The sequence below is a fragment of the Marmota marmota genome, unplaced genomic scaffold, assembly GCF_001458135.2.
Source record: "Marmota marmota marmota unplaced genomic scaffold, marMar, whole genome shotgun sequence".
Lineage (NCBI taxonomy): Eukaryota > Metazoa > Chordata > Mammalia > Rodentia > Sciuridae > Marmota > Marmota marmota.
The window spans coordinates 18,167,310-18,194,573 of record NW_025999990.1 but is presented as its reverse complement, the minus strand read 5'-3'; the positions used below and the strand labels follow the sequence as shown (position 1 = coordinate 18,194,573).

General features: G+C 46.5%; 1 protein-coding gene across 6 annotated transcripts in view; it reads right to left on the bottom strand.

The window, feature by feature from the left end:
* Nucleotides 1-27,264, bottom strand: part of Myo5b (myosin VB) — a 302,556-nt gene that overhangs the window by 33,587 nt on the left and 241,705 nt on the right. For 4 of the 6 annotated variants that reach the window (XM_048806229.1, XM_015482386.2, XM_048806232.1 and 1 more), the window contains 6 exons: nt 24,693-24,926; nt 13,685-13,769; nt 12,465-12,613; nt 10,944-11,063; nt 8,422-8,559; nt 4,932-4,997 (listed from right to left, as the gene is read on the bottom strand). In XM_048806229.1, the coding sequence (XP_048662186.1) occupies nt 4,932-4,997; nt 8,422-8,559; nt 10,944-11,063; nt 12,465-12,613; nt 13,685-13,769; nt 24,693-24,926 (792 nt within the window). The remainder of the gene's footprint in view (nt 1-4,931; nt 4,998-8,421; nt 8,560-10,943; nt 11,064-12,464; nt 12,614-13,684; nt 13,770-24,692; nt 24,927-27,264) is intronic. The other 2 variants (XM_048806230.1, XM_048806231.1) reach the window with 1 other exon arrangement.

The following is a 27,264-nucleotide window of genomic DNA, read 5'->3' as shown; positions in this document are numbered from 1 at the left end:
TGCCAGTGCAGGGAAAACTCCTAGCATACAGTTAAAATCACTGTTGAGACAACTTGGAAATGTGTTTTACATCTTCTAGGTAGTATATTTAACTTTGTGTTTGAGGTTTAAATTTAAAGTCCTATGATCACAAATTGTGGTACAGCTCTGGCAGAGACAGGATTCAAAATTTCTGAGAAAACTAACAAATGTGATAAGTAGATGCTGCTGGTGTGTTTGTTACAGAGCCATAGGATGACAGAACCAGGACACCACCTCTATTTTCCACACGAGGAAGGCGAGTCCAGGGAAGAGAAGGATCACAGTGAGTTTAGACCCTGAGCTGGATGAGGGGCTGGGTCTCTCGTTCGCACCACTCCAACCTACACATGAAGATTTCAGGGGAGATGAGCCACACATGGTGTGATTCTGCAGACACAAGTGGGACCCTGGGGGTAAAGTGACCTATGCTTAATATTACTGATGAGTTTATCAGTCCCATGTGAATCTATTAAGTCCAGAGGTCAAAATCCACTCAATGCCCGAGTGGCATTTTCAGAGGTGGCCGAGGGCGATACTCAGGGCATCCTTCATTGCTTGGCAGAGGAACACCAGGCTTGGAGCAGGAGTCCTGGGTTCTTACCCTGGCTCCAGGCTACTCCGTCCAGCCCTGGGCCTTTGCCTCCTCAGGTGTGGCTTAAAGGAGTGACAGCAGATGGTGTCTGAAGTGTTCTCTAGCTCTGATCAGCCAGACGGGCTCAGTGACACTGGCTGTAGGCTAGGTGTCTGTGTGCAGTCATCCCATGTCCCTGCTCAGCAGCGAGATCCTGCTGTAGGACAAAGAAGGCCATGTGGGGAAAAGTGCGTCTGCTTTCCCACAAAGATGTCTACCCAGGGGACAGCTGTGAAGTGTCTCTTCACGCCTTCTCCATCCATCCCTGGATGCTCTCCACCTTCACTATTCCCCAGGTCCCTCCCAGCACCTCTGCCCTCTTTGCTGACTGCCATCCTCACACCATTCTTTCTGGTCAAACAGTGTCAAAAAAGTATGTGTTTGTTGTGGTTGGAAACACATAACGCGAGATTTGCCATTGACTGTTGTTAGGTACGTGTTTCTGAAACATCAGCATGTTCACATCACTCCACAAACTTTACCTCCTCCATCTCCACATTTTTTTCCCCTTCCCAACTGAAAATGTCCCTATTAAAAACCAACTCCCAGGCTGGGTGCAGTGGTACATGCCTATAATCCCAGGTACTCAGGAAGCTGAGTCACAACTCCAAGTTCAAGGCCTATCTGGATAACATAGTTGAGATCCCATCTCAAGAAAACAAAAAAATTTTTCAGCAACCACCGTTCGCCCCCTGCCCCTCCCCAGTCCCTGGCAGCCATCACTCTACTTTCTGGCTGAGTTTGACCCCTCTAGGTACCTCACTTGAGTATCATCACACAGTGTGTGTGAAGGACATACTTTTGATGTACTTAAATGCCATGCTGTCCCAGCTGGAGGACATGGAGTTCTGTTCCTTTATCCTTCCTTCCCACCACCAATTATTCTCTGCCTTTACATTTGGCACCATGCTTGGTGCTATGGACACAGAACCCCACTTAGAACCTAATAATTACACTAAAATACAAATCATTATATTGTTTGGAACATGCCATGACACAAGTGAACCAGGGGACAGAGAAGACACCACCTACTGAGTCTTAGGGGTAAAAACAGGTTCCTGGAGGACAGGTGATGCCTAACCTGACAAGTAAAGGACCAGGAGCAGTTAGAAGTGTGGGAAGACTTCCAGGTCCAGGTATAAAGGCTCAACAAAAGGGGAAGCAGGGCTTGCCCAGGAAATGCTGTCCTGAGGAGTGCGTGGGGCCAGGAGGGGGAGGGGTTGCTGGTGCTACTCGGACCAGCCCCACCTTTAGGGGGGCACTCAAGGTCACAGAGCTAGCTGGGAACATGAGCTCAGTTCTGGCTCCAANGGAGGGGGAGGGGTCCGGGAGGGGGAGGGGGCCAGGAGGGGGAGGGCTGTGAAAAGCCAGGGAAGGAGCTGGATTTAGGAAGGGCAGCACCTCAGAGAGGCCTCTTCCATTGCTAGGGGGAGACTAGACATCTAGGCAGAGGCAAGAGCAAGGTTGCAAGGGTGGCAGCAGTGAGGACAGAGTGAGTGCATGTCCCTGAGTTAGGAAGTAGAATCTCAGGACTATCTGGATGTTGGAGGTGAGAGAGAAAAGAACCTGGATGTTTGGGCCACGTTCATGCCCTAAAGGGGTTTTGGAGTTCAGAAAGTCCACAGTGATCCCCACGGTGCAACAGCAGTCAGAATGATGGTTCAAGGATTCTAGATAAAAGGGTAAGCTAGAGATAGACAAGTGTGTTGATAATGACTGACATTTGGGAGGGTACATGGGATGGGGGTTAAAACCATCCAGGAAAACAATGCAGAGGACACCTGAGAGCAGGCCAGGGCTAGGGTGCTGCACACCCCACATTTCCAGGTTCCCCTTTCAGGGTTCCTCTGGCCTGCCCCCTGGTCTCTCATCAAGTGGCTCGATTAGACACTGAACCGGGCAGATGAACCTTACTGTACAGAATTTAGGCACCTATTTTTTAAATTTTGTTTTGTTTTACTACATTCCTGGAGAGCACCCCATAGAGGTATTCACCGCAAAGTGAGCCTCAGTTCCCATGGGAAGAGTGCCAGCATTGAAGGCTGCATGATTTCAGTTAAGGGACAAATGTGTTTCTACATAGGATCAATGCCACCCCCACAACCCTGCAACTCCACAATGTTTTAAACCAGTAAAACTGATCCATGTCCTATAAAATAAGCTAAAGTTGTACAACCAGCTCCATGTCAGAGTAGTTGCTTTCTTAATATTCTGAAGAATTCTAGTGGAATAATCATGAATGATCCTGTTTCCTCAAAAAACAAAACAAAACAAAACACCACCAAAACCTAGTTTCATGATGGTACAACAGTAAAACATGGGAACGATGAACATGGTCAGCAATTAGAGAATCAAAGAAAATTGTTATAAAATTTCAACCAACCATGAAAATCATGTTTACATAGATCATGAAAAAAATATCAAGTTACATATATCAGATATCTAAGTAATACATAGAATAAGCATTGGAAAGGAATATTCAAATAATTTTAGAGGCTGCTTTTAAGAGGCAGGGATAGTGTTTTTTGAAAAAATTCTTTTATATTTCCCTGTATTTTTTCTATGATAAGCAGCCTTACTTTAATAAATTTACAAATAAAATGGAAAGCTTCTGTAGAAAAAGCACATTAAGAAAGAAAAAAACCCTACCCCTGTCAGGATTTTAATTAGACCTTTCTTGATTCATGCTCACCAATGGACGAGGCAAAGTTTGAGTGGTAGGTTGAGATGGAAAGGATTTAAGTGCCAACCTGGGCTCTTAGACACCTTATTTTTCTTCTGCAAGCTGAGTCAGCGCTCACCATCTCCTGATCTCAATCTAGCTCTGGCCGATAGCAGGAAAACCCAGAACTGCAGGTATCCTTGAGCAGGTTTACTTTCTGCCCAGCACACTCCTAGGCCACAGGCAGTCACAGGTCCTTTTGGCACCTGTCCCATCCCTCAGCTGATACCCAGCTCCAGGGGATAGTGAGCTTCAGCCCCACCTACTCTGACAACATCCATGGCTCACTCTCCTCTGCCTTGTTCACCCTAGACTGGTGGCTATTTAAGGGCATCTCATCTTCCAGCCCAGCCACACCCCCTCAGGCCTCCTTAGACAATGCTCTGCCCCATGTGACCATACCCAAGGAACTTTGACCAGACCTTATCCCCAATAGTTGGCATACCCAAACCTTGTGCATGGTACCTGAACAATGTGCCTCTGTCCTGAGCTGGGGTTGTGTTATGTGTTATAGAAGGATCTGGGGAAATATCTAACATTTTGGTAGTGAGTACCTAGGTTTCAACAAAAATTACTTCTCTTTGAAGGGTCTTCCAAGTGTATCCTCATCTCATACATGTGCTTGTGGGCAGGTTTCTAAGACCCAACTGGAAAACAATCCCCCAAACCAAGTAAGGATGAACTAAATATAGTAAATACAGAGTAAAATTATTATTCCTTAAGAAAAATTCTCACATGCTACAAGATGGGTGAACCTTGACATTATTAAACTAAGTGAAATAAACTGGTCATAAAAAGATGAATGTTGTACGATTCCACTTACATGACATACCTAGAATAGTCCAGTTCATAGAGATAGAAAGTAGAATGGTGGTAGTCAAGGGATGAGGAGAGAGGGGAAAGGGGAGTTACTTAATGGAGGTGGAATTTCGGTTTTTCAAGATGAAAAGAGTCATAGGGATGGATAGTGGTGAGATGCTTGTATAATATGTGAATATATTTAATATCACTGATCCAGATGCTCAAAAATAGTTGAGATGGTAAATTTTACATTATGTGCACTTTACTATGGTAAATTTGGAAGGAAAAAAAGCCATGGAAGTGATTTAGTGATGTTTTCTTGGGCAAAGTGGCTGCCAGCAGTTATCTGAATGGCAGACTGGATAAATTGCCCCATTACCAAGTCTTTGGGGATGGGCCAAGAGCGTGGGGCTCTTCTCATGTCTCTTTCATACCATGGGCCCATTGGTCCTTGCCTGAGGCCTCCACCACTGCACCTTGCTGTCTCCTACCAGGCCAGCCTCTGACACACAGAGTCATCCTCTGCCTTACATCTGCTGGTACAAGTCTGCACTTTCAAAGCAATTTCATTCCAGTGGCCACACTTCAACTGAAACTGTATCAGATAGGCCAGGCACAGATTAGCGTACCTTGGGGTAAATATAAACTTTTCCTTCATTTAAAAAATGAAGACACTAAACTGCGAAAGGAAATTAGAACCTGGTTTTCTTGTCCCAGCTTGTCATTTGTCCTATGCCAGAGGACAGCCAATCTTACCTTCAGACTATTGTAGGCCAGATCTGCATCCTGGTCCAAATCTACATCATTCCTTGGTTGTTCCATCTGTATAGGCAAAGACACAGATAGGTAAGCATGGACCGCAGGGCACACAGTCCACACAAATATTTCTGACCAAAGGCAAAACTTGCTTATCTTGCTTTTGCAAGAATACCTGGCACCTCTTCCTTTCACGAGTGCATTTCCCTCCCACTTACAAAACACAGCTCCACACTCAAGCTACCACGAGGCACTCCATAAATTCCCCCCTCCTGCCTCTACTTCACGTGCATGGTACCCGGAGGCACTCATAATATTGAATTCATATGACACCATGTTATGAGTGTGCTCTCCCAGAGCCTGTGAATATGACCTTATTTGGACATAGGGTTTCTGCAGATACAATCAAGGTAAATGAAGTCATTAGGGGGAGCCCTGTTTCCATAGGACTGGTGCCCTCATAAGAAAAGACAAACATGGAGGAAAGGCAGCCATGGAAAGATGGAAGCAGGAATTGGAGTCACACAGCTGTAAGTCAAGGAGCACCAGGGGTTGCAGGCAATGCTGGAAGTCAAAACACAGCATGGGACAGATTTTCCCCTAGAGCCTTCAGAGCACAGACTTGAATTCTGACTTTTGGACTCTGGAACTATGAAAAACAAACTTCTGTTGTTGCAAGCTATTCAGTCAGTGGTATTTGGTTTCAGAAGCCTTTGGATGCTAATATACATGGTAAAACTTCAGTATCTATTAATGATGTTAATGAGCTATACTTCAGTTATGGGGGTGTGCTCATGTGTATTCTGTTTCAACTAAATTCAAAGTGCCTTGCTTACAGCTACCTCCTCCATGACCCTCCAAAACAGGAAGCAGGACATCTGGCCCACAGGGATGCTCAGTATATGCAGTCTGCCTTCAGGATTCCAAAGCTTTTGGTTGTACACAGTAATGGCTGGAATAAAAAGACTCAGCTGAGCCAAGGAATCCTATAGTTATGTGGCAGTCATTGGACTTGATTTGTCCATGGAGAAAAGGTAGAAACAGCTTCATAAGTACTTAACTGCTTGGGTTAAATTTCAGTAATGAGTGTTATTCCTGAAGATGAGTCTACAGTTAAAAACTTCCAAATACTTATGGATTACCTACAGTGCTAACAACCCAACGTCCAGGTAAGGCCATCACTAGCTGTGGATGGATCGGGTGTGCCCTGAACTTGGAGATGGGCACAGGGCCTGAGCACCTCCTACAGCCCCTGCCACCTATAGTCACTGCATTGCTTCTAGCACTACAACCTGGGGAAAACCCCACCTCTGTCTTGTCCGTCCTGATCACCTGTGGTACAAGGGATGTGACTGGCCAGGACTGACACTCCAACTGTTACCCCAGTGAGTAAGCCTGAATTTTATTCTATATAGTACACATTGGCCTCAAGACAACATGGCTTTCAATACATGAGATTTTCAGGAAATGGGGATCACCTCTTCAAACTCAAGGGGCTGCGTACTAAGATGGGCTGTTTCCCAGGGCTCAGTCTTCTGGAATTCCTCTAGTGGCCAAAGAGAAAAACTTTGCCAGGCCTACGGAAAGGAAGCTGAGTAGACGGGAGGTCAAAATAAACTGGCAGCTGGCTCACTGCCACAGAGGACCCACCTTTGCAGAAGCCCAGTTGCTCCCACACCAGGGGTACACACCAGACTTCCCTGCTATTTCTTGCTCAGGAATGACCTCTATGGCTGGGACCTGGGGCCATCTCTCTCCAGAAACAAACAAAAACACCCTGGTAGCTCAGGATTCCTCTGGGAACGAAGGGCAGACTCAGGACCCTGATCTCTACAAGCTCCATCTCAGGGGCTCTAGAGGGATTCCGTACTCTTCCCTGTCCCATGCCTGCCCTTCTTACTAAATGCTGGAAACAAGGACATTCTCCTCTAAAAACCATGCCAAGACACATGACAGCGCTAGGGTGTGAGCCTATCATTCCAATGCTTGCTCAGTGAAATGTTTCAAGGAAAGAGATACCCTTTTACTTGGTATCAATGACATACAAATTTGAGGCCAGAAACTTCTGTCAGGCATTGTCTGGTGTCGTCTGCGTAGCTTTTCATGTATAGATGGTCTCTGATTATGATAGCTGACTTATAATCTTTCAAGTTTACGATGGTATTAAAGCAATGTGTGTTCAGCAAAACGTGTATTTCAAATTTTGAATTTGGATCATCTCCCATGCAAGTGATCACCAGCTACTCTCTGGTGACACTGGGCTGGGCAGCATGCCACAGTTCCCGGTCAGCCCCACGATCATGAGGGGAAACAACCAAGGCTCTACAGTGGACCTTGTTGCCAAGTTCAGGTATTTGGCAGGTCAGCTGTATTTGACCCATTTTCAACTGATGATTTTATTGGGACGTAACAGTAACCCATGCCGAGTCCAGGGGCGTCTGCACACTATCTGATTTGCACCTACCTGTCAAGGTGGCTTCCCTTATGATCGAAGGAGTCATTTATAAACTTAATCCTTTCTCCATTCTGAATCTAAGCCCACCTGAGAGATCTAAATCCATCAGCGAGATTTACCTCTCCACTTACTGCTGAGTAAAACAAAACGCCCAAGAATTTGATAGCAATAGAGATTTGAGTGAACGCCACATTTGAATGGAAAGGGAAGACCATGCAGTCAGCTAATGGTATGACCCAGGTGAGAGGTGGATTTCTATATCTCAAAAAAATGGTGTGTATGTCCCCAAAGAGATAAAAAGTGGCCCTTACCTCCTGCTGCTGTTGCCACAGCACCAACCTGCTTGTTCTCACTCTGCCTTCCTGTGAGCACCACCAAGATGATCACCTACTCTCCACCAATCTATTTCTGCTACTCCCAAACTAGATTTTGAAATCCTCCATGGCTGAGGACTGCTGACATTTTCATCTCCTCTTGAACACACACTTTGTGTACCCTCCATGAGCCTGGTGCTGGCACACTTCTGGGGATAGCACAGGCACCTAATAGGTCCTCCAGAGAATGATTACTTCTTGGCCACGAAATTTCAAATAACATCAAGACTAAAGAGGCTGAAGATGATCAGGACTATGGCAAAGGTACAGCCATGGCCACTGAAGGGCGAGTGACTGTGCCTCTGGGCTGCCCTGACTAGGTGGCTGAGCTCAAGCCCATGCCAGATCCAGGTATGAAAAGGCAACTGGCTTTCTCTGACAAAATTTGACTTTTATATGTAATTTCACAGCATTTTTGTAAGTGGCACAAAATGCCAGATCCCCCTGCAGCTTCCCAGTGGAAAGCCTTTGCCCTGGGGACCCTGGGGTAGTGCATCCTGCCCAGCTGGGTGGCATGGGCACTGGTAGAGGAGACTCAGTGTGACTCCAGCACAGAGGGAATGTACCCTGAAACTCAGCCCCGACATGATCCCACACATCTCACACCTGCCACCTGAGCTCTGGTAGGTGTGAGGTGGGTCGCACTAGTTCTGCCACACACCTGGACTTTCTTGCTGTCCTGCTCCCTCTTCTCCAGCTGCACCTGCAGCTTCTTCCTCTCCTGCTCGAGCTCCCGCACCCTCTTCTGCAGCTTCAGGAACACTGTCATGTCCATGGCTGCCTTCTCCACGCCAATTTCCTGTAAAGGAAGAAGGGAGCAAGGAAAAGAGGCTTTCATGGCCCAAGCGCCTTTGGGAGTACACAGCACCTATCAGCCACCTGTCTCCTTGCTCCTCCCAAACACTAATTGTGCCTGAAATACAAAGTCGACGCCAACCAACCAGCATTGCTCATATCACAGTTGGTGCTCCAGGCTCATTTTCTGTCTAGATTAACATCCGAGTCTCAGCCATTTACATTTCTCCTGTGTTGGCCACTTAAAATGACCAATCCCATATTTTAAGAACAAACAGATAGAGATACATTCATTTTCTTTGGAAGCTAAAAGAGTTCACTCCTGGAAAGTGAACCATAAAACTCAGGATATCATGCTTCCTGATGAAGAATCGATGTCTTTACTAATCATTGTAAATATGCTGTCGGCCACCACTGGATTGCATCTTGAAATGGAACCAACACGTCGTTTAGGTTGTAGATGATTGAGCCAGAGCATATAAATGCATGGGTGCAGATATGAAGAAATGCTAGGTGGGGTTGGTTGATACCAATGGTTACGATTATTAGTCCTAGTTGACTAAGTAGAAAATGAGACTTTTTTTTTTTTTTTTTTTTTAAACATCATTTTGGGTTAGAGAACAGATGGCAGTAAATAGGGTAGCCCAGTTTGGGCCTTAGCTATCATGAATTCAGACATTTTAAGACTACTTTTGCATATTATTTTTATTAGAATTAGGGCTTTTTATAGCTTAGTAGAGACTTAAAGAACTCTGCAAACACCAACCCTGCCTGTTTACCAAAAACATCACCTCTAGCATAAACAGTATTAGAGGCACTGCCTGCCCAGTAACATGTTTAATGGCCATGGTATCCTGACCATGCAAAGGTAGCATAATCACTTGTTCCTTAAATAGGGATGGTATGAATGGCTTAACGGGGTTTTAACTGTCTCTTACTTTCAGTAAAATTAATCTTTCTGAGAAGAGGCAGGAATAAACAAAGAAGATGAGAAGACCCTATGGAGCTTAAAATTTCATAGCCAAAGCATCCCCAGTAACACCCAAGGATTGCATCTTGAAATGGAGCCCTGCCATGGAACTCAAAAAGATCTTAAAGCATCAATTTCCTAGATTTTTTTCCCCTGTCAGATTCATGCCTAGATTTGCCCTCCAGGGTTCTGTTATGTGTAGGTTTGTGTGTACAGACATGTGACTGGGTAATGTGTATGAATACAGACTGTTTTTAAGTACACATATGTGAATGCATGACAATATGATCTGGTTCCACCCTCATTTAATAAGCACTCTATGCTTAGCTGTCACTGGATAGGTCTTGCTTCCTTGGAGAATGCAGACCTGGGGATGGCAGTGCTTCTGTGTGGAAACAGGCAAACACAAACTGGGCAGTGCACCAGCAGCTCAGTCCAAATGGAACTCCCAGTGACCTAGACTGAGAGCCCCCCAAGAGCAAAGCCAATGGCCTTAAGCCAGCATTTATTAAAGGCTCACCAAGTGCACATAGCAAGCTCCGCAGAACTGTACAACAGCCAGAAGACTTTCTGCTGAGGATATCTTCCCTCCCTCCACCCTCTATTCCATTGTTTTCTGTCTTTATCAACTTTCACTTTTCTTCATAACACTTAGTGGTACCTGAAATTATATCGCACATTTTTTCTTTTCACTATTTACTGTCTAACTCTCCACTAGATAAGCTCCATGAGGGCAGAGGCCTTCTCTGGCTTGTTACTATTTTTTTATATCCACATGACACAGACATGCTGGAAACACACTTAGTTGTAACAGTCTCTTTCCCAAGTCTACCTCCACCTGCTTTATATTATCTTCCTACTAGGGGAATCAATATGCCTATACATCTTTGATAGAATGAAACACACAACACATATTGTATGGTATTTGACTTCAAGATGGCAAGAGCTATTATCAGCACAAAGAGACACCCCTGCACATTTCTGTTTCACACACTATTCTTGAGTTACCCAGCTTCCAAGTTGGAGGGGAGAATTCTGTGTTGTACTTATTCATATTACCATATGCACTGTTACTAAATGGGAGGGGTAATAAACTGTACCTGTTTTAATCACTTTGCCTTCTTAAGTGAGTCATTTTAGCTCTCCGCCCCAGTTTTGTTAGGGGAACCAGGGATCTACCTTCCTCCCTTCCTTCTGTATAGTGAATTAGGGAAGTTCAGGCTGCTGAGCACGGAACATGTTAGCCCCGAGCTGAGTGTGATCTGTAAGTCCACTGCAGTCCCAGTCAGTGATCCTGCTTCTCCAGGACTAGCCCCAGTGCACTCTGGTCACCACCAACAGCTGGTCTGTTAGGCAGCACCACAGGTAATAAACACTCACTCTGGGGTGGGGGAGCCACCAAGAACCCTCTCACCTACCTCCACCTGCTGGAGGGCATCCTCAGTGTCTCCGATCTCAGATGTGGATATGGAGGGGTAATTGGAGTCAGATTCCAAGCTACTTTGGTTTGATGGGTTCCGCCTATGACCTGGGGTTTGCTGTTCAGAAAGAGAGATGTGACATGTCATAATGAACTCATTTATTAGTAAGAACTAACTTAAGAAGCAGCACGCCTTGGATTTGCTCCTGCTTCATTTGTCAGCACGAATAGGTATCACAGTTTCTCAAAACGATGGCTAAATAGAGCTATTCCCACAAAAGACCTCACCTGTAGTTCTTAGTCATCCACCTAGCTAGCCATCAACGTGACAGAAGACAGCGTGGCTCTGCAGGAAGGATTGTGTTCCTTGGTCTCTCAATGGCAGGCAAACCCACAATGCCAAGGCCTATTTCTCTGAACAATCCTTGGGGAACGACTCGTCATTCCCAGTCTTGTCCTCAAAATATGTAAAGGGTCCCACACCCAGGCTGTCTCTTAAAAAGAACAGTCAGGAAGCTGAGGCAGGAGGATCACAGATTCAAGGTCAGCCTGGTCAACTTAGCAAGAACTTGTCTCGAAATAAATAAAAAGGGCTGGGGGAAGGCTGCCCCAAACAATCCCTCCCTTCAACTGGCACACCAGTCTTGTTTATGGTGGAGCATATCAGAATAGAAGCAATCAAAAATAGATTTACCATTTATACAGCTCATTTAAAAATATATTTGGGTTTATTTTTTTGGCATCTGCTTTGGATTTCATAGTGAAAAGTGAGCTTAGAGGAAGACTGCAGATTTCTATATAAGTTCCTATTCAGCTTCTCTTCCTGGCTTCTACACAATTAACTCTTTTGGTCTTGAGATGCATGTCTTGAGGGAATGTTTATATGGGGTAAAGAATGATGAATCCTGAAATATGAAAATGCTTCACATACCCTGTTTTTCATGAGATAGGAGGCATGAGCAGGCCCATGGGCTTCTCTGCTACACATACTATTACACACTTCAGTGTAGCCGAGTTAAAGCCCCCACACCATTACTGTGTCAACATAGGAGTCTTCCTAGAACAAGAAACAGGAGCCATCACACAATATTTGATGGGGATTTTTTTTTTTTTTTTTGTACTGGGGATTGAACCCACCACTGAGCTACATTCCCAGGACCCCATCACCTGCACTTTAAAATTTTGGGACAGGGTCTCACTGAGATGCTGAGATTGACCTTGAACTTGTGATCCTCTTGCCTTAGCCTTCCGAGTCACTGGCAGTATAGTCATGTGCCATAGCACCTAGCTCAGCTCCTGAGATCTTTACAAAACCTTGACCCTGGAAAAAGAGCATCCTCAGGAAGGAACCTCCTAGCTCAGTTCCTCCCATGCATGCAAGTACAGACACCAGGGGCCTGCTGTGTGCGTACATGTGTACTGAGCATCACGGTGGGTCAGGTGCACCAGGGCAAGGGCCATAAGGCCAGGTTGGAAAGGGGAGACAGAGGGGCCAGCATTGCAGAACTGCCCTCCTTGCCTTTAGAATGGTCACCTCATCCCGCAGGTTGTCGTATCTCTGCTCCAACCGGGAATATTCCTTCACCAGGTTCTGGTACCGGGAACGCTCCTCCTCCAGCTCTTTCTTCATCAGAAGGTTCTCCTTCACGGAGTTTTGTGCAAATTCATCTGGAATGAAGGCACACTGAGCTGCAGTGCTGCCATCTGAGTGGACCCCCTTACATGCATTGTCGCCTGCTTTCTATTGTCAAGAGGCAGCCGAGCGCGAGCTCATCTCCTGATGGCCTGCGCAACTCCTCACCTACTGCAAAGCAGGGGAAGCTCATCACTCTGGCCTAAGTCTTCAGAAAAGGGAGAAGAAACAACTCTGCCCTGGAGGTGGGGCGGGAGGAGCCTGGACAATCCACCTGCCTCTCAGTGACAACTGCCAGCAACTGAGGGCAGCATTCCTGGCAGAACCGAAGCTGCTTCCCAGCTCCTTCCCTATTCCTGATTTTTTAGGTTCTGGAGTGCAGGAGGTTGGAGGAGATTAAGCCAAAAGTGAGGCTGGGGAAGGAGGAAAGTCAAAGAAGCAACACAGATGGGCTTTTGTCCTGGCCAAGCTTGATACAGCAAGGGAAGCTTTTTAAGGGGAAATTGACAAACCATGTTACAATATTTTATGCCGGATGGCACTGTGAGGTCATGTGGTTCGGCTGCCTGGTGATATGGATGAGGAATCTGAGGATGGGGGCCGGGGACTGGGTCACACAGATCTGGGGACAGAACTGGAGTCCATAGGCTCCCTTTGCCCCTCCATAGCCAAGTGGATGGCAGTCCAGGAGCTGGTGGGTGCTTGAGGTTGACCTGGGGTCTAATCCAAGACCTCTGCTTGAGCAGCCATTAACAGATGACTCACTAGATAACAGAAACAGGTACTGTGGATGCTGAAGGTAGATGTTAACAGCACAAGGGCACTCACTGCAAGCTCCAGCCTTAGCCCTTCACCTGTGCATCTTCCTCCTGTGAGCTCTGTCCTCTGACCAGTTTGCATAGAAATAAATCCAGAAGCTGCCCAAGGCCACACAGCAGAGGCTGCTTGGCATCGCTCTCTTCAAACCGAATGTCACAGCATGAACTTAGAGATCACCCCACCCCCATTCAAGCCCTTCCTCCACTGCAGTGTCTAGGAGTCTTTGGGGGAAAACCAGAGAGGAAGAGATTAAAATCCAAACAAAACTCAAGGGCTTTGGGCCTTACCTTTAGATTGGCACAGAATTTGGTTATTCAGCTGTTCTTTCTCATCTTTCAGGAGAGCATTTTCTTGCTCCAGGTCTGCAACTCTCTGAAAGAACAGGAAAAAATGATCCCTCATGTATTTATAATAGCATCAAAAATAGTTAGGAAAAAGCTCAAGTGTTATGAAACTGTAAATTACTGTTGAAAAAAATTATAGATCTAAATAAACTGAAAAACCTGGAGGTAGTGGATTAAAAGACAGTATTGTTAAGATAGTAACACTCCTCGAATTTATTTACAAATGCAACATAAGGATCAAGATCCCAGCTGGCTTCTTTGCAGAAATTAACAAGCCGACCCTAAATTCATATGGAAAATCTACAGAATAGACAAAATACCTTGAAAAAGAAAGACAAAGCTATAGGAATTCCACTTCTAAATTTTAAAACTTACTATAATATATGGTACTCAGGAGTGTGGTGCTGGCATAAGGAAAGACATGCAGATCAATGACATACAACTGTCACAGTGACGTTGACAGTCAATTGATTTTTGACAAGAGTGCCAAACAATTCTATTAGGGAATGAATAGTCTGTTCATTAAATGGTACAAGGGAAAATGGATATCTATACTTGCAAATGAATGATGTTGGACCACTATCTCACCACATATAGAAATTGACTCAAAGACAAACGAGATAAAACTGTAAATCTCTTAAAACATAGGGAGCAAGTCATTGTGACCTTGGATCAGGCAAGGTTTTCTTAGATACAACACCAAAACCATCAAAAGAAAAAGAGTAAATTGGAGTGTCAAAATTTATGTGCACCCTAAACATCAAGACAGTGAAAAGATGGGAGAAAACATTTGCAAATCCTATATCCGATATAGGACTCGTGCCATGAACATACAAAGAACACTTGGAGCTTAACAATAAAAAGACAAACCGGTATAAAAATTGGGCAAAGGACTGGAACACACATTTCTACATATTTGATCTTAGCTAGAAGGCTGAGAAGTGGTGACACTTCTCCAAAGACTTACAAATGGCCAACAGCAACTGAAAAGATCTCATTGTCATTAGGGAAATGCAAACCAAACCCACAATGTGATGCTACTTCACACGCTAGGATGGCTATACTATGACTTGCTCCCTATGTTTTAAAAGTTTTACAGTTTTATCTTGTTTGTCTTTGAGTCAATTTCTATACAGTAATAAGAATTGGTAAGGATGTGAAGCAATCAGAACCCTTGTACTTCTGGAGGGAATTTAAAAGTATAGCAGTTTTGGAAAAATAGTCTGGCACTTCCTCAAGGTTAAATAGTTGTCACATGACCTAGAAATTCCACTCCTAAGTATAACTCCAAAAGAAAGAAAAACTTACCCCACGTGAAAACTTGCAAAGATTTTTAGAGCAACATTCATAAGAGTGTAAATAACCCCAGAGTTCACCAACTAATGAACAAAACATGGTCGATCCATACAATGAAATTATTTAGTAATAAAGAATGAAGTATTGCATCTATACTAAGTAAAAGATGCCAGTCACAAAAAGACCACATATTGCATGATTCTGCTTATATGAAATGTCCAGAAGAGGCAAATCTACAGAGACAAGTAGGTTAGGGATTGACTAGGATGGGGGTGGGGGGTCTGGGGGAAATGGAATGTGCTTGCTAATGGCCTTTTGTGGTGATGAAAATGTTCTAAAATTACTATAGAAATGATTGTGAAAAATCATTATAGTGATGGTTATAAAACTGTGAATTTATTTAAAACCAATGAATTATACACCTGAAATAAGGCAGTCAAAAGAATCATTTCACAAACCAACCAACCTATTAAGCACAGTATACTCTGCTGAGGGACACATCCAGGACCCTTCTCTCTCTGGTATAGATCATTTCCAGCTACTTTCCAGAGGACTCTTCCTCATCTGTGTAGAAAGTGTGTCAAAAATAACATCCTCAGAACAATAATGCTTAATTACTAGCACATGCCCAGTGGGAGAGCTGGTGACCTCCTGGGACAGCAACCTTGGCGATGACTGACAGCAGAGTGGAGTGGAGATGACCATCCCGACCTCTAAGGACCTACCCACTCCCACCAGGGAAACACCTCCCAGCTCTTCCCTTCCACTCCAGGCTTTAAAAAAAAAAATAAACTCGAGGAACCAAGAGGTGAGTGACAAGAAAAGCTACTACACCCTCCAGCCCTGCCCAGATGTTAACAAGTCTGGAGCCCAGGGGCCAGGTCACTGGCTCTCTGCCACAGGGGCTCAAAAGACAGCCTCCTCAGAGAAGCTGTCGGGTCTGCAGGTGGCCTTGTATTAGGTTTGTTCTGTAAAGCCCCGTAGAGAGAAAGATACACAGTATTGACAGGGGTTTGCAAAAAGAACTCCAAGCACTTTGTCAACACTATCAAATGTCTTCAAATTTCCTAAGAGTTTTTAATCTCATTCAAAACATGGCTCAAAACTACCTACCAAGCCTTTCAAGTCCCTATTTGTTTATAGGACTAGCTAAAAGGATGCTGGTTCCCTCAACTCAGTCTCAGAAACATACTTCTGGAGGTTCTGCCCCAAGCCACAGGCATGATACTGACAGGTGTCAGAGCACATCAAAAGCCATCCAGGTCATCCTGACACTATCCTAGGTTACGAGCTACTGCTCACATCCAGCAGCCCTGCTCTCCTCATCAGTCAGCTATAAACAGGGATGCTCCTTCAAGTAGTCATGCAAAGGGGATATTTCCTCTCTACAGGAGATCAAATGAAAAAGGACACGTGCACATAGTTACAGCTGTGTTACTCTTCTTTGACAATTTATTGTCTGATAATTAATGTGACTGATGTTTTGCACTTTAGTCTCTCGCCTGACTTTGTGGTGGGGGCAGGTACAGAAGTGGCCGAGATTGAGAATGCACAAGTAGAGGAGTTGTGCCACACAGCTCACCAGCCTACTTCTGGTCTAAGGATGACACAGGTCATGCCACTCAGCCTTGGGCATTTTTCTGACCTGCCTTCCTGTGTCAGGAGCCTCGCTGGAGGCTGGGGATGCCAGGTGAGTAAAATTTGTAATCATGGCCCTCAGTGCCCAGCAGGGGGAGGGACAGACCACAAATGTAATGTAACTGATAAGGGATATAACCATCTCTATAAAGCAAGGTTTCTAAGCCTCACACTGTTAATTCTCTGTTGGGGGAGGGGGCTGCCCCGTGCATTACTGGATATTTGGCAGCAAACCTGGCTCCTACTCACTAGATACCAGAATACCACCCCCCACCTGTGACAACCAGACTGTCTCCAGACATTGCTCTGTGTCCCCTGACAGCAAAACTTCTCCTGTGTGAGAGCCATTCCTGTAATGCAATTCCAGGGAAAGGGAGAGGACAAGGACACATCCTGAAGCCTTCACAGGAGCTCTTTGTCAGGCTCATAAGAGGGGTGTCCCAGAACAAAGGCTTGGGGGAGTAAGCGTAGGACTCCCAGTTGCAGAGGCTGGGTTGGAGCAGGGGGAGTGGGAAAATTCATGGCTGGGTGGACTGAAGGACCATGAATCAGAATGTCTTCAAGGCGAAGGGGGAAAAGCCATCTCACAAACTTCTACTCTTAACCCCACCTGAGCAGGCCCAGCATCTCCATCCCTTCTTCCTGCCTGGGCTTTCCCCCGTTCCTCCGGCAGGTTTCAGAGAGAACCCATACTTTACAGGTTAATTTTCTCTCATTAGTTATTCCATGTATCCTCTTCTGGGAAGCCTCTTCCCATCTCTTGAGGATGTGGGGAGCTGCCATGCCCACGGGCCTACTCTCATGGAATCCATGTATCCCTCCGGAGCTCCCACCAGACTGCACTGATTCCTGGACCACCTGCTCAGCTGGACCAGAGACCTCAGCATGGACCAAGCAACCATACCACCAGGCTGTAGATCCTCAGAACCCACCCCACTGCCAGCACTGAACGCTTGCTGAATGAACACAAGAGCCTTGCAGACAGAATTAAGAGCCTGTGTTTTCCTCAGTCAACAATAAGGTCTCCCTTTTTCTTTTCTAAAACAAATGTGTTTATAATTGGCTAAAACATTTACAATAGGTTGTTTCATCAAATAACTCAATTTAGGAAACATATGAAGGAAACAATGCTCTTCAAATCCACCTAATTTTCTATCCATCAGGCTGTTCACCACTCAATGACTTTATGAGCACCTTTAAATTAGCTTGACACACAATTAAAACAGTCTTCACTTTCCTAAATAAGTAAAATTGAACTGAAAACCCTGTGGAATAAACCTCGTAATATGTGCCTCTACAAAGTAATACCTGCAGCAGAGTAATGCCCACCACACCAGTCCTGTTCCATGGCAGGAGGGTCAGATGCCAGACCTGATCCACCAGGAACAAGGCTGAACCCCCTGCCTTCGCCAAGGCCTGGGGTTTCCCAGATGCTGTGAAGCAGGCAGACCTTCCCAGGGAACAAGACTTTCCATTAACTAATTTCCAACTATCCTGACAGCTCACAAAGTAGCCCATCACTTCCTCTGAGTATTCTATACAGAGTCAAGGTCCCTCTGCAATGGAGCATGCCATTGGTCAGCACCAAACACAGGTCATTTCCACTAGATGGAACCGGAAATCTCTATCCCTATGAACACCAGCAAATACCATGGAACTTCATTGCAACAACCTGTGATCTGAGACAAGAACATAGTAAGGGAGGGTCATGTATGTTGCCTATTGTTTTTGAGCCTCATTTTTTCCTCTGGGGAGTTTGTTTGATTCAGGAATGCAGGCCATTTTAAGGCATACACCAAAGTGGCATCAAGGGATTTTCTTTCTTGCCTAAAAGAACTCTGGAGACTGGTCCACTCCCCTGATCATTAGTGAGCCTCAGGCAGAGACAATCCCACACTCAGTTCCATGCCCAGGGAGGTCAGAGAAAGCTTCCCTAGCCATATTTCCCTGGGTTGGGGCCAGGCTGTCTTCCCAGTCAGCCAGCATATGGAGAATTTGTTGGCAGGTGCAGTAGGGATGAACTTTTGCAGCCAAATGGCTCCCTTTTGGGGCTGTCAGGGATGCAAGGTGGAGTAAGACACTTCAGCCACACAGAACGAGAACGAACATAACCCTGAGCATGATGGATGGCACCTTTACTAGGCTTCAGGACTCATTAAACACTACTCTGCAGCAATTCCTTTTGGGGGGAAAGGGGGAACAAAGGAGTAGTCTTAACTCTGGCAAGCAGATTTATTTGGAATGCTGCTTCTTTAAGGTTATTTGGAATAGCTCATCAGAAGCAACACCTGGAGGACGGCATCTTGTACCTATAAGGCTAATCCAGTCCCTATTAAGTTAAATGAATCAAATGGCACAGCCATCTGCTGAAGAACTGCCTTTGCTACTGAATCTTCAGATACAAATCTAGTGATATGCTTTTGTCTTTTCAATTGAATATTTGAACTGTAAAAAGTCAATTGCAAGATTTCTAGTGGAAAACCATTGACAATTGAGTGGACAATGCCTATCAGGAAAGGTTCATCTGTCATCTGTTCCCAGGTAGTAGAAAGTTACAGCCCCTGGCTCTTGGTAGGGACACTTCTAATCCTACAAAGTCCTGGCGAGAGAGTTACTTGCCCATTCTGAGTATAATGTAAACAACCATCAACATTCTAAATGAATGCAATGTTGGGTTATCTCATCAATGGGAAATGGAACTAAAGCAGAGAATAGAAGCAGAAAAAAATGAGTGGGCAGGAAGTACTGAACAAAATGTGAGCTGACCTAACAGCTGTTAGACACCTACACGAGTCAAGGGTGGGCTCTCCCTGCTTTAGGAAAGGGAAATATTTGGCCAGAGAGTCACAACAGGTTTCAGACCCCTGGCTCAGAAGCCCTGGTATAAGGATGGATCTCCAAGCAACGATTCGAGGAAATAAGCCAACATTTATTGAGCTCCTACTACCTCTATATCCTAGGCATTAATTTTTAAGAATACTTTTGGGGTAGGTTGTTTTTCCATGGTGTGGTGTCTGAACCCAGGGTCTCACGCATGCTAGGCGAGTACTCTACCACTGAGCTATACTCTTAGCCCCATTATTTGCTTTCGAGAAAACTAAGGCCCAGGTGCATTAGAGAAGTCACCAAGTACACACAGCCAGGAAGGGGTATACACGGCTTTCCCTGAGCAGTCTGGGTGTTTCCCTAGGCTCTGAACCACTTGGCAACCTGTCTTCTGACAGTTTGGGAGGCAAAGAAGAAACAGCAATGAACAATCGAGAGTCAGCCTCACATAACTGGTTTCAACAGCAGGAGGGACCAGGTGAGTGCTAGAGGGACCAGGAGAGAGTGCATGGAGGAGGGGAGGGGGCTGAGCTGAACCTAAGGAAGAGAGGAGGACTTTGGATCCTGAGGACAGGGGAGGAAACTCCAGGCTTGGAGGACCACAGAATGAAGATGCTGGGGAAAAAAAAAAGAATCACATAAAGATGAGACTGTCAGAACAAGAAGCCCTTGGGAGCTAAAGGTTTACACAAAGAGTGAACCAGAACACAGGCTGGAGCAGCAGCAACTCAGCAAGAACATCTTTTAGGATGGACCAAAGAGACTGGCATCAGTGAAGTCCAGCTCCTTTTTGTGGGAAAAAGCCCCCTCCTTCCTGGGCCCACAAGGTTACAGAATGAACCCTCTGTTTGTACAGCAACGGGAGTGCAGGCCCCCTGTTCTGAGCATTCCACTTCCTGCCTGTCCACATGCTGCACCTACCTTAAGAAGAAATTGTACAAGCACAGCCCTTGGCAGAGACGAGTCTTTAATTCTATAGACTCCTAAAGAGTTACGTGCTCATTCTCCAAGAGTAAATTTCTCTTCCAAATAAGCCCAGTGTGCAGAACAGTACCTGACACACACAGGCTCTCAGTAAACACCTGTTGAAAGTCAAGTTCACCGAGAGACCTGCATTCCTGAATCAAACAAAACATTACAGGGAGGAAATGAGGCTCAAAAACAGGAGATAACACCCCCCCCACTTGTATTGTATTCTTGTCTCAGATCACAGGTTGTTGCAATGAAATTCCATGGTATTTGCTAGTGGTCATAGGAATGGAGACTTCCGGTTCCATCTAGTGGAAATGACCTGTGTTCCGTACTGACCAATGGCATGCTCCATTGCAGAGGGACCTTGACTGTGTATAGGATGCCCAGAGGAAGTGATGGGCTACTTTGTGAGCTGTCAGGATAGTTGGAAATTGGTTAATGGAAAGTCTTGTTCCCTGGGACGATCTGCCTGCTTCACAGCATTAATTTAAAAACAACTAGGAATTGAAAACCAACGTTCTTTGAACATTGAGGCAACTTTGAAAACATCTAAAACACAAACCTTCACAGTAGCCCAGGAGATGTCACCTCGATGATCTCCCATCCCCAAGCTCAAAGAACCTACTGTTGCACATGTCTGGAGGTTTCATGGGCTAATGCTGCCTGAGGTCAGAAGGTCCTTCCTGGTCTGGCCCACTGCCTCTCTGACCTCCCCTCCTACCCTTCTCTTCCTTGCTGTTCTGCATCTAATACACTTGTCACCTGTACCTCACAACTTACCCTCTTTGCTCAGGGCCATCTCCGTGGGGACATCTTTGGCCATTACAAAGGAATCACATTCCTCCCTCCACAGGTCACTCTTATTTTTCTTTATAGCACATGATGGATAATCTGGGTTTGACGCCTATCTGTCTCCTCTTATCCCCCATATGTAAGCTCCCTAGGAATGAGAAGGACCTTTTTTGATTAATTTTGCCCCAGTGTGTAGAACAGTCCCTAACACAGGCAATCAGGAAACCCCTGCTGAAAGATGGCTGAATGAGACACCACAGAGGTGGGTTAGGAGCCTTTCCTAATAACCATTAGCTCCTCATGAATCAGGACCCTGTGCCACTGAGAGTACAACTTTGAGTCTTAGCTGCCACAGAAGTCCTGCTCTGTATCTGTGTAGTGTAAAGAATAACCCAGGCAGATCCCTCCGCTTCCTTCTGAAAAATATCTCAAACTTCAGTCTTACACTGGAACCACTCAAGGTAATCAAAGAACATCTGATGTCCCTGTGATTGATGACCTGATACAATGTACCACTCTCAATGCTCAGGGCCCGGGGCCTGCAAATGTCAATGGCCCCACTGTGTCAGGCAGCTGGCTGCTGGTGGCTCCACTTCACCCATCACAACCTTGCAGCCAGCTAAGCCTCACTATGACCAAACAACCTTCAGAGCAGGTTCTGGATAATGAGCTACTGCCTGTGCACCAAGGGCAGCCCTGGGAGCCTCCCTTTCATCAGGGACACCAAATGGCAGTCATACAAAACAGCACAGATGCATAAAAGCAGGCAGCATAGGGTTGGTGGAGGCTTCAAGAAATGACAAACAGGAAGGAGGTTAAGGGCATAGGTATGGATCATGTTGTGGAGGGGCCCAAGAAATAATTTTTTTTTTTAAGTAGAAAAGGATGAGGCTGGGCTGTGACATGGGGATGCCCTGGGCTCTGAGGACACAGATGAATTCGTTGTCCCCACAGGCCGAGGCAGTGCAGCCACGTGGCTTCCCAGTTAAAGCCATCGGGGTGGGGCTGACATGTTCCAGGATGCCAGTTCCAATACAACATTTGCTGCTTCTGCCAACAGAAACATCAAACTCATTAATTAAACATCCACCAGCAGTCATTGGCTCCCTCACTGTGCTTTGCTGGTCTCATCAATCTTGCTCAGTGCAGAGCAGGCCCCTGGATACCTCTAGCAGGAAGCCAACTGTCTGATTATTCAGCATTTGTTAAGATTGGACACAGAGCCTTTAAAAAATATTAAGCCCTGACTAGGCACAGAAACGAAGCAAATCAGCCCCTCTACCTTTCCCCAACCACCAGAATAAAAAGTTGTAGTAGACCCTCAAGAAGAAAGAATGCTTACTTTTGCCGCCCCCCACCAACAACCCCTTCCTTGGAAAGATGATCCACTTAATGGATCATAGTGGTGTCTTGAGTCTTTGCAACTTAGGTTTTGCTTCTGTGTGGAGTCAGAGAAAGGGGCTCTGCTCTTTGCCTATTGTTCTCCTTGCAGAATCCTTGCTTTCTTGCCAGTTTCAAGCTGTAATTTTATTTAAGACCTAAGCCAATATACTCCTAGGAAATAGCAATTTTTTTTTTTTTAAAGAAGAGAAGGCAGAAATCTGCTTTCTGTATTTTGGTCTGCCAAGGAAAATGTTCATGATACACTGTTTATGCCCCTTTGGATGGAGACCTGGATGTTTGAAAAGTACTGGGAGTCTCCACATCGCACTGTTAAGCAGGAAACAGGGAATGCAGGGATGATGGGTCAGTGCAACCCAGGGAGACAGAGATAGGAGAGACCTTGGTTTTGTGGAAGTGAACAGACCTCTCAGGTGTCTACTCTGACTTAGATGCATGTGCAGGGAGTCGTCTTTCCTCCCAGGGTCACAAATCTCAAGTTCCCAGTTCTAATCTTGACCTCTTCTTTTTGCCTTTGGAGTCCACCTTCCTGTTTTTATTTACACAGAAGGGCTACCCACTCATCTGCTCCAAGCATCAGCAGAGCACAAGTGCACAATCCATGGTTTGACGGTTACTGGCTTGTAGCCTGGTACCACATACTTCATCCCAAAGGAGGAAGCCCACTCCAGACCTCGTGGTGGGTAAGCTGGCAGGTGGTTTACCTGGGCAGAGGATTTTGTGATGCCTCAAAGCAACCCACTAGGAGGGTGGGCTGCCTGCACTGCCAAGCCCTGTGTCTGACATTCTTCTGGGCCAAATACCCATCTGGATCTCACTTCTGACCCTGGAAATCCCTGGCATCTGGGGGGAAGGCAAAGGCTGATGGTGCAGGAGTCATACCTGGGGTGGGAAAATGTTGTAGACAAATCCAGCATGAGCTGGCTCTGCAGGTTTCATCTCAAATGGGAATCTGCGGTTCTCAGCTGTGAGGTTTGAGGCCAGAAAGGGAGGCAGGGTAGCAGAGGACAAAGGACTCCAAAACAGAGTTGAGGTCCTCTATTCCTTCTAGAAGCCAAACACAACCTCACAGCATCAGCCAGTGCAAGTCCAGAGGGAGCCTTAGAGATGATCTGGAAGAACTTTCATACACACAGGTAATAGAGGCCAGTGAGGTTTCCTGCACATGCTTGACCATGAGGAAGTAGGGACGAGGTCAGTATTCTGAGGCCTGCTCCAGGGCCCTCTCTTTGTGTCAGCTCTCAATCCGCCCTAATTTTGAAATATAATGTAGGAACACTGAATCTCCCACTCCTTAGATTCCCAACCCAATGTGACTTCTCCAGTGATGAGTGCTAAGCATGTGAGTAATGTGCTATTTCCCTGTGGCCTGTAGGTCACTACAGAGATGGGGAGTCAGCAGCTGTGTCCTAAGTCCATAGAGGGCTCTCTAGTGGCACTCTGGGACTTTCCTGGTTGGAACAGGTATCTTGGGACTAGAGAAGAGATTATTTGTGTCCTAATGTTTGGGGCTGCTGGGGAGATCCTAGGAAGTCTACTTCATGGGGAAGCATACCAAACAGCAGGGAAGGCTGGAACTGACTACATAAACTTGAGCAAATTCCCCAAAGCACAGTGACCTCTTATGGATGGGAAGTGACATCTAGAAGCTACCCCTAAGCCCTAGAGCAATCATGATCTCTGTAACAACTCTCTTGCCAACAGTATTAAGGCCTTAGCAGATCCAGAGAATAACTCTAGGCTGTAAGAGAGATACGTAAAGGCAGAGGTTGTGTATCCCTCTCAAGAGACACCAGGGTGTAGCCAATGGCAGAAGCTCAATCGACACTTGTTCAGTGAATGGGCACATCTGTCTGGCTTACCCAGAACCTGGCCACTTTCTGTATAAGCACAGAAAGATGGCTGGTCTTTGGGTATGAGCCCCATTAAAGCCATGGTGATTTCCCAGCTTGAAGAAGAAATGGTCTCTGAGGGGTGCTGCACTGGCCAGCCGGTCGCCAGCCCTGCCCTTCTGGCTCAGGCATACCTTTCTCAGCTCGTCCTTCTCCCTGCTGTGGGCATCCTCCAGGACCCTACGCTCCGAGTGGGCTCTCTGCAGCTCCGTGCGCAGGCTCTGCACCTCCTCCTGCAGCTGCAGGCTGGCATCGGCCACCTGGTTCTGCTGGTAATGTGCCAGCTCCCTCTTCAGCTTCTCCACCTCCATGGTGTGTATGGAGGTGACCGTGGACAGTTGCTCCGACAGGGTCTTGAACTCTTTGTTCTGTGGAGAATCAGAAAATGGGGAAAGGTAAGGAGGAGGGAAGAGAAAGACAGGGTTATTGGGCCAGGAAAGGCATAGTGAAGGCAGTAGAAAAGTACTTCCAAGGTGGAATTAAACTTCACAATCATTACATGCTCCAGTGCTCGCCTGCCATCTCCCTAACAAAACTCTACTGTGAGCCCAGGAGAAACAGAGGGAAGCAAACAATAGCAGCACTGGGATCAAAAAATAGTTCAAGGAGCTTTTATGAGCCCTCTCAGAGCCGGAAGCTGGCTGATGGCAGTTTGATTTCTCCTTTGGGTGGACAGATCCTTCCACCTGATTTGGAAGTTGCAGGAATGATGTAGCCGGCTCCCTGGATCTGCGGTCTTGGATTTTGAAGTTTCTCTGTCCTTTCACACCAAGCACTCCCGCCCTTGGACTTGCTGGCACAAAGCGCTGCAACCTAATCGCCAGCTCTGAGACAAAGGCCCCCTTTAGCATCCCTCTTCTAAGGGGCCTTGGGATCCCTCTTGCCACCTGTCAGGCTAGATTACCCGGGGTGCCTCTGAGTCGGGCGACTGATGCCTGGCAGAGTCTGCACCTGATGTGAGCCTGGCTCACTGGGTACCTGATCACCAACCCACTCACGTTTCCCTGTGTGCCTGGGACCCCGAGAACCTAGTGCAAGGGTCAAATCCAAGTGTAAATGAGGGGCAGAGTTGTGGCTGTCAGAATCGAGAGTAACAGCCCAAAGTAGTTAGTATGAAAGAGTAGTGGTGAGGAAGGAGGGCTCTCCAAATAAGCAGGCAACAGCAAATAGTCATCGATTATTCTTCATTGCTGTCCTCTGCAGGAGCATCAGGTAGAACAGATACTGGGTAAAATACCAATAAGCAAGGACAGTGGGAATCAATGATTAATTTACATCAGAAATTAGACCTCACAAAAAGCAGTGAGGAAAAGTAAAAGAAAGGCCATTGGAGCCTGGACACCACCAGACATGCCGTGGGACTGCGGGGCTGGGGCGTCAGCAACAACTGTCCATGTGCATGCAGCAGGATGGGGTCCTCAACATGGTAGGAATGCCCTGGTACAACCTGCTCCCTATGACTGGTCTGGCTGTCAGCCTCATCCTGAGGAAAAAATTGGTGTCTATTTAGGAAGACCGTCCCTGCCTAAACTACCCTCCTGGGGGTTGTCAATGGAGGCTGAGAGTCTCTGCACAGTGGGGAAGGCAGGCTGGACTAGTTCCCTCTGACCTCTACTGTTCTGGGTTGGAAATAAGGCTTAGCTAATCTGTCACCTCCAGGTGGCATGTCCTGGGTCATATCACCAAAGGTGGTAAAGATGACAGGGCTAGGGTCCCTGGTGAAGGTTGGGCATGAAGAGAGGCATGCATGTGAAGGCAGCAGGGGGCACAGGCATGCCCTGCATTGCTGTGGACCTCAGCCACATAGCCTGCCTCTGGGAGGCCCAGCTCTCCTGATCCCGACACCGCCCAAGTCCAGGCTCAAGGATGTTGGGGTGACAAGCAGCTGAGGCTGGACAGATTGCTTGGAGCCCAGCTCTACCCTTGATCCTCCAGGAATGTACACTCCAACTTCCTCGCACGTAAATGGGTGTAAACCCACCTTGGAGGCTTGTCACCAAGATGTAGGGATAAAGCACTTAGCCCGCTGCCTGGATAACATCAATACACACTGGTGATCCTCACTGGCCAGGATTCTATAAGGAGCCCCTCAGAGAGGGGCTTGCAAGGCTCATGGGTGTGCATGGGGAGTCCCTACAGCAGAGCCAGGGAAGTTCCTTATCTCATCCCACTGCATCTGAACACAACTCCTGAGGGTTCCGAGGCTGTGTGCCTTGTATTCTGAGTGTCTGGCTTCTGAAAGGAAGCCCCAGGAGGGGATGGCTTCCTGTTTGTCCTCAAGCCTACAGATGGCCTGGCTGTGCCCCAAGCCTAGCACCCCTCATGGGCCCCCTAAGCCCTCCCTGTGATGGGAGGCTAAGATCGCCAGTGCTGGTCTAGTCAGTGCCACTTGGAGACCCAGTCCTGCCCTGCACTAGTGAAGGCCTTTGCTGACATCAGGGGACAGGGCTCTGGAGAGTTCTAGGCAGACACTAGTCCTCCTAGGATGTCTCAAACATCCCAAATGGATGCTTACTCTGCTACTGCTGCTACTGAAGCACACAGGCGAGATCAGGCGAGATTTTGAAATGTCTCTGGTGATGGCAGGGCCTCTCCTGCCTGAGCAACATCTTTGTGTAATTGGAAGAAAGTACCACCCTCAAATGGGGGGACAGTTAACATCTTTGTGTAATTGGAAGAAAGTACCACCCTGGGGGGGGGGGGGGG